The sequence below is a fragment of the Ursus arctos genome, unplaced genomic scaffold, assembly GCF_023065955.2.
Source record: "Ursus arctos isolate Adak ecotype North America unplaced genomic scaffold, UrsArc2.0 scaffold_9, whole genome shotgun sequence".
NCBI classification, from domain to species: Eukaryota; Metazoa; Chordata; class Mammalia; order Carnivora; family Ursidae; genus Ursus; species Ursus arctos.
Genome location: NW_026623111.1, coordinates 5,514,815 through 5,530,188, shown reverse-complemented (window position 1 = coordinate 5,530,188; position 15,374 = coordinate 5,514,815). Strand labels below are relative to the sequence as shown.

At 48.3% G+C, this 15,374-nt stretch overlaps 1 protein-coding gene across 1 annotated transcript in view; it reads left to right on the top strand.

Annotated features, from left to right (window-relative positions):
- STK32B (serine/threonine kinase 32B) overlaps positions 1-15,374 on the top strand; it is a 375,736-nt gene that overhangs the window by 247,940 nt on the left and 112,422 nt on the right. Inside the window, exon 4 of the mRNA XM_057309658.1 lies at positions 5,719-5,892. Within this exon, the coding sequence (XP_057165641.1) occupies positions 5,719-5,892 (174 nt within the window). The remainder of the gene's footprint in view (positions 1-5,718; positions 5,893-15,374) is intronic.

Here is a 15,374-nt window from a genome sequence, read left to right as displayed (position 1 = left end):
TCTCCTGGCTTGGCTCCTTTTGCCCAGGGAAGAAAAGTGGAGAACAGCGTGTGTTTCGAATGGCTGAGTGGTGCCATGCTGCTGGAGCTCTAAGAAAGGTTTACAATTTCGTGCATGAAGTGCCGTTTTTTTCCCACGACTCCCTGGCCACTGACAATACATGGTTGGCTGGCAGCTTCCTGGCACCAGGTATGAGCAAGGGGAGATGAAGAAAGAGGGGGAGCTGGGCCAGGTGTTCCCACTCGGGTTTCCCCCTGGACACAGTACCTCTCTCATATGTGCTCATGTGGCTTTTCACACGTGGTTAACGTGGCTGGCCTTCAGTGTGCAAGCCTCCTGAGGCTGGTTGTAGTGGACACGATGTGTTATTGAAGAAAGGCCTCACCTGGAATGGGCACAAGTCAGCCTCTCTTGACCTTGGTTTCCTCCATTGGAAAAATGAGAGGCATAATGCCCACCTCGCACGGTTAAATGGGATAAGTGCTGAGGGATGATTGGAGGTCTGCAGATAGCACCCCTCCTTCCCACCTGAGTGTGGGACCACTTAAGAGACGCCACGGGACTCACACGTGGGAGTCAAAGTATCAGCTTTGTTGCAGATACAATTGATTGAAGAACTTGGCTTTAGTTCTACACCCGAAGGGCTTGCTAACACTTTGGCTTTGAAAAGGAATCACCCTGAAGGTATGGGCTCATCTGCAAGCCTCCTCTCCACCGGCCAGGACCCTGGCCACGGCAGGGAGTGGACTGAGTACGAGCCCTCGGAGGGCAGATCCAGAAGCCCGGCGGGAACCCAGAAGGGGCTCAGCTGAGCACACTGGCCTCTCCTTCCAAACAGCTCATCAGACAGGTCACTTCTGCTCCCTGCATGGGAGTGAGGCTCTGGAAAGAGGCTGGGAGAGTCACTCTCAGACCAACAAGAGATCCTGGTCTCTGTGAGGAGAGGAGGCCAGATGAAAAGAAGGCTCCCGTAAGCAATGACATCAACAACATGCAGAGCCAGTGCCCGTAGCGCTTTGCGTCCAGTCAGTCCTCCACCTCCCCTGTCTCCTTCCACACTGCCTTCCCCCTCTTCCCAGCCTCCTGCAGAGAAAGACACAGACTAGCACGCTCACAGGCCACGGGTGCTTTGTGACCCGTTCATTCCTGAGTGTGGGATGCGCTGGGCGATGTGCGAAATGCAGGGGGACAGTGCCAAATAAGCCTGGTCCCTGTGCACAGAGAGATGGCTGGCTGGTGGGGAGAGGAGACCAGGAGAGAGAAGATCCCTGTGCCATGAGGAAAGTGCTGCCAGAGCCTCAGGCAAGGATTCTAACTTCTGGAAATGGGTTATCTTGGTTCAACTCCCCGCTCTGCCATTGCCCAGGAAATGTTCTTTAACCTCGCTGAGTCTTGGTGTCCAGATCTGCCCAAGACAGATCCTACAGACACCTACCTCAAGGGCTGTTGGGGAATGAAATGAATTAGCGCACGTAAAGCTCGTAGAACGGTCCTGGGTGCGTGGGCGGTGCCTTATCAGCGCTGTTCTATTGTAGGGCACCAGAGACCAAAAAGATTGTTACCCAACTCAGTCTTCCAGGGTTAGGGAGGGCTTCTAAGAGCAAGAGCGTGAATCTAAACCAGGGTTTCTCAGCCATGGCACTGTGGACATTTGGGGCCAGGTCATTCTTTGCGTGGAGGCTGTCCTGTGCCTTGGAAGAGGCTTAGCAGCAGCCAGATGCCAATAGCATCTCTCCCAGTTGTGACAACCCAGAGTGTCTCCAGACATTGTTAAATGTCTCCAGGGAGCAGTGTTCCCCTGATTGGGAAGCATGCTGCACACTGAGAAGGGAAGGATGGACAAGCACGGAGAGGTGGGAATCGGGGATGTTGTCAGTGAACTGGTAGTGGTGACCATGACAATATGGAGCTCCTTGGGAATGTAAGGTCCACGTCCAGGGTGAAAAATGGATCTCCAGGGTACTGGTCATGGCACATGACATCAAACTCCGGCCCCCTTTTGATTGTCGCATACTCAGGTGAACGATCTAGGGCGACCTCTTCCAATGAATCCCAGCCTTTGGCGTGGGGCAGATGTGCGGCCGAAGCCTACTGAGTATTTGTGGGTGAGCTCGCGTTGGTGACGTGATCCCTGGCGGCATGCACTGGGTGTTCTCTCCATTTATCTTTTCGTTAAGAGAGCTCATCTGTGAGCAGGACACCAGACCACTTTCCTTCCCCCATGTAGCACTCCTTTCACAGGCTTGGACTTTGATGTCTTCAGTGTACCTTGAAGAACATCATGCAAAAAAAATCCCTGTTAAACGTGTTACTCTGTGTAGAGCTGTTTTATGTAGATGGTTGTTTGTCACATTACAAAATACTGTCTTTGGGAGGATCTAGTGGGAGAAATTCCTTCTGGCTTCAGTACCAGGAATAATCATGCTCTTCCTAAACAACTGATTTTTCCCTGAATCGTAAGGCCGATCATGCTTCTCACTTTGCTCTGGTTGCCGGGAAGGTTAGGTTCACGTTAATGGCCCATTTCAGGCAAGCTCTTTGGGCATGAATTGGGGTAAGTTTGCCTGCTTACATTTTCTTGAATTCCCTCTTTATTTTTTGACCTAATCTATGGCTTACTTGTTTTTAATTTTATTAAGTTATATGTATTTTGCAAATAACTTTTAAAGCTTTTTGGAAAAAGATTGGAAATTAGTAAAAAAAAAAAAAAAAGTCTTAAAGCAGACATTGGGTTCTTTGTGCTGGTCTACTTTGATGTCCAGGCCAGGCCCAACTCCTGAACTTCTTTGATGTTGGAAGGAGAGCCTAATTGCCCAGATTTCTCCATGGGTTGGCATTATGACGATAGGATGTAGATTTCTCACTTGTGGTCTTCATCATTTCCACGACAATGTGCAGCATTATCATGAGAACATACTTATAATTCCAGTCCAAGAAGAGGCAAAAGGAAAAATGGCACAAAGCTTTGGAATAGCGCAAAACTGCAGAGATAAATGAAAGGTCATTCTCTGTTCTCTGATAACAGCATTGAGTCTCCTTGGGGATGTAGAGTCCATGGCCCAGGGCAAAAAAAAAAAAAAATGGATCTGCAGCAAGAGAAAGCCATAACCTGACTTATTGCTCAAATTATCGTTCCCTTTGCATTTTGGATTTCCTCTTTAGAATTCATTCTGGTCTGTAAGTTTCTCTCCTAAAAATTCGTGTTGCTCCTCCAAAGAGTTCTGGCGGAATATTGAATGAGATACCCTTTGACTGTCTAGCTGTGAACGAGGGTACAGAACTCACTGCTTATGAATGTAATGTTTCAATAGTCTTTCAACTATTAGAATACAAATTGGGCATCTGTAGGAGGCATTTATAGCTGATTCCTGTGGTTCCTTCCTGAACATCTATACCCTTCTCTCCAGTAGCAAAGAGGTGGAAGGATGTACCAGATGACTCTTTCGGTTCCAAATAACAGAAACACCGTGTCAAGTAGCTGAGGTCCGAAAGTGGACTCTTTGCCCATGAAAACGTGACGTTCAGGCTTCTGCCCAGGCTGGAGCCAGCACCTCCGACAGGACCCCTCTCTGTGTGTGTGTAGCTCTCAGCCTGCTTGACCCTCTGCAGCTTCATGCTGCCGATGGGTCGTACCCCCATTTTTGGCAGGAGGATTCCAGGCAACCTCTTAGTCACACAGCGTCTAGCCTGGCAAACCCAGAGGAGGAGGCTTTTCTTTTGTCCACCCCAAGGAGCACCCCCAAGGGGTCCTGACAAACCGACACCAGCAGCCAGGGGATATGTGTTCACCTCCTAGTGAGCCCAGGTCACTGATCTGCTCATCTCTTTGTTGAAAGGAAGGAGCAGGACTCCTGGGCCAGCACCAACAGGAGCACCTTCAGTGACTCAGAAGTGTGGGAATGGAGGGCATCAGGAGACCAGACTTTCTGCACGCCAGTGATGCCTCTCGTCAACTCTTCTTGAACAAACGTAGACCACTTCAGCATACAAGTCCGGTATTACCGTGATACCAAATGTGGGTCAGGGCAGTAGCAGTTAGGAAAATATGGGCTAGTGTCCCTTGGAACGTGATATGCAAAATCCTGTAAGAGATACTGGCAACCTGCGTCCAGGAAATGCCCCCGGCTTATAGAAACACACTGTGGGCGTCACAGCAGCCCCCAGGGTGTGTAGTCATCACAGCAGCCCCCAGGGTGTGTGGTCAGAGATGCTCTGGGAGTGGCGGGGTCTGGGTTCCTCTGGTTGACTTGCTGGGTCCCTTCGTCCCTCTGGGGCTCAGTTTCCTCTTCTGTCAAACAAGGGGGATGGCCTGGCTGGCCCAGGTCTGATACCCGAGGGTGTGAGACAAAGGTCTAGGCCTCCACGGTAACAACCGGCCATTCTGTGATTACCGCTCCGGCTTCCCTTGTTAGCTTCCGCGATTCTGCATGGAAGACGGTTCGCGACGCTGAGGTTCTGCTTGACAATTGGGTAACACCGTTCTGAGACTCATAGGTTAGCTCTTCAGTCCTTAGGAGCCTAAATGTGTTTTGCAAAAACTAAGTACTGGGTCAGTTCTCTATGGCTGAAAAAAAGACAACAAAACAGGAAAACTCCCCAAAACCAAAAACAAAATCCTCACAACATCAGTGGCTTAAAACGCAGCTCTTTTATTATCCTGTGTTCCATGTGTTGATGGGGCTCAGCTGGGCAGTGTTTCTGCTCCGGGTGACGCCAGCTGGGGCTGCCCTGGCTCCCAGCGCCCGAGGCGGCTGGCTCCCCCAGGGCCCGTTGGTGCTGGTTGTGCCTGGTGGCTCAGCCAGGGCTGTTGCCTGGTGCTCCTTTGTTTTCCTTCTCATGGTCTCTCCATGGGGCTTGGGCTCTGGCTGCGTCCTGGGAGGCAGTTCAAGTAGAAACCGCCAGCTCCCTTGAGCCCTGGGTGTGAACTCGCCGAGCATCGCTGCATACGGGGGGTGCAGAACCAAGCCCCGTGTGGGGAGTGGCGCGTGGGGCAAGGGAACCGGGAATGCTGGGGCGGGGGATGAAGCTTTGGAGACTACCTACTACTAGCCCTGAAAACACCCCCTTAAAGCAGTTACTAAAGACGAAGTAATATACACAATGGGATAGTACTCGGCCATCAAAAAGAATGAAAGTTTGCCATTTGCAACAACATGGGTGGGGCTAGAGGGTATTATGTGCAGCAAAATAAGTCAGTCAGAGAAAGACAAATACCACATGATGTCACTCATATGTGGAATTTAAGAAACAAAACAAATGAGCAAAGCGGGCACGGGGGGAGGAGAGATAAACCAAGAAACAGACTCTGAACTCTAGAGAACAAACTGATGGTTACAGAGGGGAGGTGGGTGGGGGGATGGGTGAAATAGATGATGAGGGGTTAAGGAGAGCACTTGGGATGAGCACTGGGTGTTGTATGCAAGTGTCGAGTTGCTATATCGTACACTCGAAACTAATATTACGCTATATGTTAACCAATGGGAACTTGGATAACAACTTTTAAAAATTAAAAAAAACAAAAACGAAGTCGTACGTTGGTGTCTACTATTGGTTAAAATGCCATTTGCCGGCCAGAGCCTGTGGATGGTGCACGGGACTTCAGGGGCACAGGTGCCTCTCTCTGAGGCTCAGGCTACGCTTCTGTAACATGGGGGCGTCGGTCTTGAGGATGCGGGAGTGTCTCCATCCCTCACCCCCTCTGTCCCTCCGCGCCCGCAGGTACTCCTTCCAGGACGAGGAGGACATGTTCATGGTGGTGGACCTGCTCCTGGGCGGGGACCTGCGCTATCACCTGCAGCAGAACGTGCACTTCAGCGAGGGGGCGGTGAAGCTGTACATCTGTGAGCTGGCGCTGGCCCTGGAGTATCTGCAGAGGTTCCACATCATCCACAGGTGATGGGCTGCTGGAGGGGTGCTGGGGACGGCGGCGTGGGGGGAGCAGGCCGCGGGGGCGCAGGGCCTTCTCTGGCTGGCACTCGTTACAAGTGGCCGCACGCGGAGCTAAGGAACGCAGAACAGCGCATTACTGCTCTTACGTTCTCCACCGACAGCCCGTTCCCTGGTCCCCTGCGTCTCAGGGGCAGCGCCCCACTGCGGAGAGATGTGTCGGCGGTTGGCCTTGGCTTCTCTCTTCCAGCGTGACTTTGGGAGGCTGGAATATTCTGTCCCTCCAGTCTCAGAAAGGTCATGTGGCGTTAGCTGGGAGAGTGAGGGAATCTACTCTCTTCCTTTCCATACCTTGAAATCGGTGCTGTGCCTCATGGAGAATTTCTCTCTCTTGGAAGCTTCAGTGCTGGCCCTGGGCTTGGGTTAGAAGCTCTGAATTTCTGCCTGTTCTTCAGGGCCTTTGCTTCTCCCCACCCGTGCACAGCCCTGCCACTCCAACCAGGCAGGCAAAGTGAGTTTGTCTGCAGAGGCAGGTGGCCAGGGAGAGGTTTCGGAAAGCGATGGTATCACGAACGACGTCTTCTTGCTCTTCCCAGCGGAGGGGCTGGCATGAGTGGCTCCAGATTTGTTCACCTGGGGTCTCGCATTGTGCCTAGTGGCTCTTCTTCTAACCTAGGCCATTTTAGAAGATGTCGTAAACAAAGCCTTGACTTTCTAGGTAGAGATGGTAGCTTAGGCACACACCCATGCACGCATGTCTGCAGTTGTCCCTCCTGAAACCCCAGTAAAACGACAGCAAGAGGATTTGAGAAATGACAAACTCCCAAGGATAGGGAAGACTAAAGAGGAGACTATAGAAACACGGGGCGGGGTGGGGGGGGGAGGTTCTGAAAGAAGAGGAAGACCAGTGAATGATTAGTGTCCAAGAACGTAAATTCCAGGCTGTCACTGGGGTGAGCGCTGATGGACACCGAAAAATCCCCTGAAGGTGCAGAAGTTGACAGTAATCAGCATCTTTGGAGGGAAGACAGGAGGTAAAAAGGAGGCTAAAGTAAGGTGAATTGTTTGAAAGCCTTTTAGGAAGTCCCGAGAACCCCAGAGCTGCTTGCCCACTGTGAATAGTTCGATGGCGGAATAGTCATCTGAGGAACTTCACCCAAGCAGAAGACGAAGGCTTGCTCCCTAGAGATAGCAGCTGAAGGACATCAAGCCTACTTTATTTTTTTTATTATTTTTTTTTAATGATTTTTTATTATATTATGTTAGTCACCATACAGTACATCCCCGGTTTCCGATGTAAGGCTCGATGATTCATTAGTTGTGTATAACACCCAGTGCACCATGCAGTACGTGCCCTCCTTACCATCCATCACCGGTCTATCCCATTCCCCCACCCCCCTCCCCTCTGAAGTCCTCAGTTTGTTTCTCAGAGTCCATAGTCTCTCATGTTTCATTCCCCCTTCTGATTACCCCCCCTTTCTTTATCCCTTTCTTCCCCTACCGATCATCCTAGTTCTTATGTTCCATAGATGAGAGAAATCATATGATAATTGTCTTTCTCTGCTTGACTTATTTCACTTAGCATTATCTCCTCCAGTGCTGTCCATGTTGTAGCAAATGTTGAGAACTCGTTCTTTCTGATAGCTGAGTAATATTCCATTGTATATATGGACCACAACTTCTTAATCCAGTCATCTGTTGAAGGGCATCTCGGCTCCTTCCACAATTTAGCTATTGTGGACAATGCTGCTATGAACATTGGGGTGCATATGGCCCTTCTCTTCACTACGTCTGTATCTTTGGGGTAAATACCCCGTAGTGCAATGCAAGCCTACCTTTAGTTGGGATACTGTACTGAAAACAGTATACCAACCAAATGCTAAAATACACAGCCTCCCCCCCTTCCAGCTGGGCTCCGAGAGTAGCACATTCAGGCCTTCCTCCAGGCTGGACACTGATTTCAGTGAGGATGCGACTTCAGTGGGGATTAGCCAAAAGTAAGAGATTGTGACATCACAGCTTCCCCACCACCCCTTAGCACGGAGTTCACAGCCCACAAGCCCCACTCACTTGCCATGAGCTGCCAGCTAGGTTACCGACAACCAAGGGTTATCAGACTCCCCAGGAAATCTGGCCTGAACAGTGAGATCGACACAATCAATAGACAGAGGGGGGAAAACTTGGAAGAAACAGACACTATGCAAGGGGAAGAAAATACCAAATAACTATGATCAGTGTTTCCGGAGGGAAAAAATATTTTTGCTATTATAAAATAAGGGAACACTGTGTTTATTTAAAATTCAGAGAACAAACATCAGAGCGCTTCTAAGTTGAAAATATGACAGTAGTAGTGAAAAATTCAAAAGATGTGTGAGAAGACAAAGCTGACATCCCTCATACAGTACAACAGAAAGACAAAGAAAATATGAGAGAAGATATAAGAAAATACGAGAACCAATCCAGTAATCCCAGCATCAGAAGAGAGAGAAGAGAGAAAACATGGCAGGAGAAATCGTCAATGAAATAATTACAGAATGTCTCCAGGACTTGAAACACATGCGTTTCCAGACTGAAGGGTCTACCAGGGATACAGTGCAGAGATCAGAAACAGACGCCTGTCAAAACAGACTTCAGATCCCGTAGGCTTCCACAGAAGAGCAGCAGGCCATAAAGGCTGAGGAATCAGATTGTTTTGGGCTCATCGGGCCCTAGAAGGCAGTGGAGACATGCTGGTCAATCAAGTGTGAGCGTGCGCATTTTCACAAGTTCAAGGTCTCCAAAAAACGTACCTCATGTTCACCTTTTCTCAAGTAACTATTAGAAAAAGAGGTGGACTCCACAAAAATGAGGGACTAAATCAAGAAGAAGGAAAAGATGGAAGACGGAAGTGGGGCTCTAGCCGAGGAGGGAGGCATAGGGAATCTCGAGGATGGTAGTGAAGGGAGGTTGGAGGATGTCAGCTGTGCCTAGGGTGTAGACCCTGACCCGTGCTATCTGAGTGGATCAGAAGACCCCGGCACAGACTTCTTCAGGAAGCATGGGATGACGGCATTCCTGATGCATCTGGATGCCTTGAGAGGAAGTTCTTTAGCTGGTGGAGAATCCAAAGTCGAATAACTGAGAAGTCTAGTAAAAAGCTCGACAGAAAATGATAGACATTATTAACTCCCGGGAATGGAAGTGTTGTACAGGATGTCATCTGTTATAGTACAGCTCACAACCCGAGCCAGCTCTGCATAGCATAATCATAATCCTGGCAGCCCTGAAAGTCAGTCTCACCAGAAATACAGCACTCCATTGGGGAATGACTGAATGCAAGGATGAGCATGTCTCCTGGGGGCTTCGGGGAGGAGAGACTGCTACATCCTCATCTTCTGCAGTGGGAGGCCAATGGATGGAGCCTCAAATGCAAAAGTTATCTCTGTCATTGAGAGAGAAGGGGCTAAACATACCAAAATTGTCACCTGAACGAGATGGATGGAGAGGAAGAGATGGGGAGAAAGTGGTAGGGGTTGTTGCTGTATTATAACAAAACTTGCAGAAGTATTGATCCTTTGAATGATAGCCATGCATAATTTTAATACAAATAACAAACACAACACAATGAATAAGAACAAGAAGGAAGAGGAAGTTGTAGTAGCGACAGTAATAGTATATACTAGAAAAGGGGTTGTTTGGTGCAATGCAGAGAGCGTTCGCTGAGGGCCGTTGTTCGTTCACTCAGTCACTCACCAGCCTTCGCACGCGGCCGTTTCTGGCTCCGTACTCTGTGTTTGCAAGCACTGTGCGATATTTGTTGAGGAAGGTTACCCCATGCCAGAGTAGCCTCTGTGGGCCAGCTGGGCTTTTTTGAAGGTGCTTAAAGGAGCAAGTTCTTTCCCAATCTGTTATACAGATGTCATTGACGAATTATTACAGCCGTTTCTGCACTAGTGTGCAATGGATGACCAATTTGCCTAATTTCCCCCAGACACTGAGTCATGTGGACATGGGGTGAGATGGATGCCAACTTCTCAGAGCAGAGCCAGGGATAGACCAGGCAGACGTTGGAACTGTCCCATGAGAGCATGATGGTTGGAACCTCTTCTTTACCTGAGCAAATGTTTTTAAGTCACTCGATGTGAGATCATCTGTCCTCAGATTCCAGATCTATCCTGGAGAAAAGGAGCTAGCCAACAATTTAAAATTTTTAAAAATCCACTAAGCAGGATTCTCTTACCATTTCTAAAATGGCAGAAATTTGAGTCAGCTTTTTGCCTTCCCATATAGTGCAATAAATCCCTTTTTCAATGTGTTTGTGTGTTCAAACTTGAAATTACGTGTTGTACACACCGTGCATAGGGATATTTGCTAATGCTGTGCAATGTGTTGTGTTAGTTCAACAGATGAATTTATAAATCTCCCACTTCTTATGTGCCAGAACTCCCAATGTCGTATTTTATACAGACAAAGGAATGTTGCTTTTTTCAAAGTAGCCACACTCGAGGGGTGCCTGGGTGATGCAGTGGGTTAGCCATCTGACTCCTGGTTTCAGCTCACGTCATGATCTCAGGATCATGAGATCGAGCCCCGACTTGGGCTCTGTGCTCAATGCACAGTCCGCTTGAGTTTCTCTCTCCCTCTCTATCTGCCCTTCCTGCTCATGCTCACTCTCTCTCTCTCTCATATAAATAAAAATAGATCTTTAATTTAAAAAAAGAATAAAACGACAAGAAAAACGAAGTACACACTTGAAAGTGGTAGAATCATCCTACAAATGCAAGCCTGGGTTGGATTGCCAAAAATCTGTGTCTTCCATCTTGGTGGGCTTGGGCAAGTTACTTGACGCCACCTACTTCACTTTTTTGGACCACAGTTTTCAAATCTGTAAAACAGACCTGATGATGCCTACTTTATTGGGCTATTGTGCAAATTCCATGAGGAAGAGGTCATAAAGGACTGAACTGTGCCTGCCATCTTGTAGCACGAATCTTTCCTTCGTCTGCAGCATGGACTTTGAAACCTGGTATTCAATCTTTCTTTAAAAAAGATTTATTTATTTGAGAGAGAGAGCAGGAGGAGGAGCAGAGGGAGAGGGAGAGAGAGAATCCACGAGCAGACTCCCCACCGAGCCCAGTGCAGGGCTTGATCCCAGGACCCCAAGATCATGACCTGAGCCAAAATCAAAGTTGGATGCTTAACCTACTCGCCACCCAGGTGCCCCTAATCTTTAATTATATATTTTCTCAGTAGTGACAACTCTCCATCCTTTGAGGATGGTGTTACAGATCTATAGAAAGTATAAGGCATTTCAGAGTATATACCCCTTGAGTTTCAAAGTGCCCAAGTTGAGAAATATTATTGTGTGTTCAAAATAAATCATTGTTTTAAAGCAATTAGAGATCGACATGTTAGAGCATTTGAGTCGGCCCTTCATTCTTCCAACCAGGAGGAGTGCCAGCCCCTGGGAAGAAAATGACGGCTAGGACACTGTGTGTGCAGCCGAGCAGCTTTCCCAGGTGAAGAGGCAACCATTCTAGGGGTCGTATTACTGCAATTCAGGATGAGGACCCAGGTCAGGGTGCCGCACAGCGGCTGCAGGAGCCCTGGGGAGGGGGTGCCCAGCCCAGACTGAGGGGGTGGGTGGAGCAGGGGGCACAGAGGAGGCCGGGAAGGCTTCCCCTGGGACACTTGACTTGTCCTGATTTGTGGGACAAGGAGGGATTAGCCCAGAGAAGAGGAATGCAGAAGGCTCTGGGCAGAAGCCCCCAGATGTGAGAGGCAGAGCCTGCACTGCTCAGGCTGGCAGGGAGCACGTCCTGAGGCCCTCACCGGTGTCATCCATAGGTGGGTTGAAGCTTGGGAGCGACATGGTGCAGCTGGTAATTGAGAATGACCTTTCTGAAGGTCCTGAAAGCCCTTCCCAAGGGGGCTCTTCAGCCAGGGTGGGGTCACTGGACTAAGTAGAAAAAGCAGGTGATGCAGAATCTAATGGGTAACAACAGTGGCGACAAATCAGGTTTATTAAGCTCTTGTGTGTCAGCACAGATACATACAAGCACACATGTGTACACACGCAAGTATCATCTCATTTAATCCTCACATCGGTGGAATGGGCTCGGGACCACAACTGTCTCCGTTTTGCAGAGAGATTGGGTGATTTACCCCCAGGCCCACCACTGGAGATCGTGGAACAGGTTTCAAACCAAGACACTCTGACGGCAGATTCCCTGCCGATCACCACTGAGCCCTTATTGTTCAGACCACATTGAACTGCTTCGAAGGGCTGATGAGAGTGTGCATGCACGGACAAGCATAAAAATAAGCACACGTGGATCTGTCGACTCCTCACAACCGCCCCCAAGGAAGGCTCTGTCCCATCCGCATGTGAAGCTTCTGGTGGTTGAGCCCCTAGCCTGAAGTCATGCTGTTTAAATAGCAGTATTATGCTTCTAAGTTGGAATATGGCTCTTTCCACCACACCTTGCCACCTTCCCAGATGCAAAAGACAAGCAAAGGTTATGTCCTAATGTCCTGTCCAGCTAAGCCTTAGACAGAGCCTGAATAAGGACAAGGACCCCACTTTTTCAGAGGGCGTCCCTGGCTGGCTTTTATCTAGGCAAGGTTCCTACCCCAGTTCCCACCTTGTTCTCTCCCCAAGCACTTTGTCCATTCCCTTCCTGGCATCCGATCCCCGTTGGGTGATCGAGGCCTTTGTCGTTGTTTCTGGGTAGCCAGAGAAAAACCTGGCTGTCTGCAGATGCTCTGAGGGCAAGCATCTAGTCTACCTTACTCATCTGCATATTTTCAGCACCTGACAGACCGTGGGGCATGGAGCAGGTGCTCCCTGACTACGTGCTGAGTCACTGAAGAAGTCATGAAGAAAGGAAGGAAATTCCTTACAAATACAAGTTCACAGTTGATAGGTCAATATCCATCTGTCGCACTGCTTCTTACAACTTTTCTGCCCATGACTCTTGGTTTGAACTCAAGTCATGATCTTGGGGTCGTGAGATGGAGCCCCGTGTCAGGCTCTGCACTCGGTGGGGAATCTACTTGGGCTTCTCTCTCTCCCTCTGCTTGCCCACATGCGCGCTCTCTCTCTCTTTCTCTCTCTCAAATAAATAAATAAATCTTTTGAAACAAGAAGTCTCTGCTGGGACCCAAAGTTGTGTGCCACAGACATGAAGTTCCTTTGAAATCTCATGTTTGATGTGACAAATGTCTCAATGTTTTCCATTCCACCCCATTGTGTAGTCATGATTCTTTTGATACATAAGATAATACTTTACCTTTCATAAAAAAGAAAAAAGAGGACATGAACAATAATGGCTTCTCGGCATCTCCTCGGTCTGTGGCAGATGCTGTTGCCTTATGTCCATCTATTAGGGGAAAGCGAGCTGATCTGAAGGAAGTTCATGGCTCAGGTGAGGTCAGGCCACCAGGAACCCTCTCCCCTCTTGCGTTTTTGATACAGTTCAGTCACGTAAATGTGAGCCGTAAAGGGCAACCGTGTAGTCACTGTCGTGAACTGTGCAGTGATCTAAATGCTAATTAGAGCAGGTTTGGGGCGGCGTTTTCGAGCTTCTTTTGGAGGAAATTTTCAGCAGAGGGGTTACTTCAATCGGATTTTGCTCTGAAATGCCTAACCCCCCAGGAGGGTGTCTTTGACCCCCTTGGGAAGCGCTCTCGGTGAAGTGTGGCTGACTTGTTCTGCCCTTTCCTGTGCTTCCGGCCCCGATTTTGCCGCACACGTGAATTAATGCACAGTCTCAAAGCTTCGTGGTCGCAGTGAAGCCTCACCTCGTCAGACCCCAGCCGTCCCTCCTTCGGAGACAGGAGTCCCGTCAGGGGCTTCACCTTGGAGTTGTGGGCGGAACATACTCAGCCTTGATACAGTATCTGCTTGCTGTCAGGTTTTTGTCAGGAGTAATTCTTTTGGTAACCTTTTGACTTTGGGAAACCTTTTATCTTTAGGACCGCTAATAGTTTAATCCTGCTGGTTTAACACTGGCAAACTCGTTTCTTTACTTTAAACTAGCATTATCTATGCAGCAATTCTTTTGCTACAGATTGTCTAAAAGTATACAAACTCTGATTTGTAGAAGTTTATCAGTTTTGTCACCTTATTGAATATACTGAGAAAATAAAGTGAATCCTTTTTTAATTTTTTATTTTTATTTACTTTTTTTTTTTTTGCTCTGGAATATAGGGTTAAATCCAGATCTTATATATATTTTTAAGACTTTATTTATTTATTAGAGAGCAAGAGAGAGCACAAGCAAGGGAGCTGCAGAGGCAGAAGGAGAAGGAGAAGCAGGCTTCCTGCTGAGCAAGGAGCCGGGCAAGGAGCCCGATGCGGGGCTAATCCCAGGACCATGACTTCAGCTGAAGGCAGACTCTTTTCTTTTTTTTAAAGATTTTATTTATATATTTGACAGAGAGACAGCCAGCCAGACAGGGAACACAAGCAGGGGGAGTGGGAGAGGAAGAAGCAGGCTCCCAGCAGAGGATCCTGATGTGGGGCTCGATCCCATAACGCCGGGATCACACCCTGAGCCGAAGGCAGACGCTTAACAATTGCGCTACCTAGGGGCCCCTAAAGGCAGACTCTTAACCGACTGAGCCACACAGTGGTCCCAGATCTTATTTTTTAATAAATAATATGTGTATGTTGTAAAGTTCAGAAGATTCAAAGGAATGTGTGTGAAAAATAAATGACAATTCTCCCATTTTTGTGAGCATTTTCACTGATTCAAAGCACATGCTTCAAACTTCCTCTTCCAGTTCACTATTTGTGTTTGCCACAGACGATTTCATTTTGAAGCGTTAACATGTAAAAAGGCACGCACGCAGGAGCTTTTTGACATTTTGTGTCTTTGGATGGGAATAAGATGAGGACAGGAGTCCTTTCCAGGGCAGGGCTTGGAACTGAGCCTTGCTCATATGTACGTGCAGTTAGCATTAAAATGTAGTGGGTAGTCCCCATTTTTGCAACATGTAATTGGAAGTTACCAAAAAAAAAAAAAAAAAAAGCGTGCTTGTAGGATGCTATGCCCATGATGGCCGTCAACATTTGCCAAGCACTCTGCATGTGCCTGGCTCTGTTTTATGTGCTTTACAGGTGTGACTTCGCCTGCTCCCAACAGCCAACTGAAGGGGGTCCCATGATCAGCCCCATTTTACAGGTGAGACCACTGGGTCTTGTGGAGAAAAGTAACTACCCAGGAGCAAACAGTAGGTGCTCACCCCAAGTCACCAGCTCTCACTGTCTCTGTGCTGGTGACCCATGGGAGCCCAGTCCTCCACTCATATTTACACTAGAATCTGTCCATTATCCAAGCTTTCATGAAGGAAAAAATCATGTGACCAACGCTCATTGTAAAGGCAAACCCCCAGGCTTTTGCTGGCACATGCAAATAAAAAAATATTTTAAGTGACAATATTCAACCTCCTCCCTCTTTGAAGTCCTTGGCATTCCCTGATGAGCTGCTTATTTTCCTGTGGGG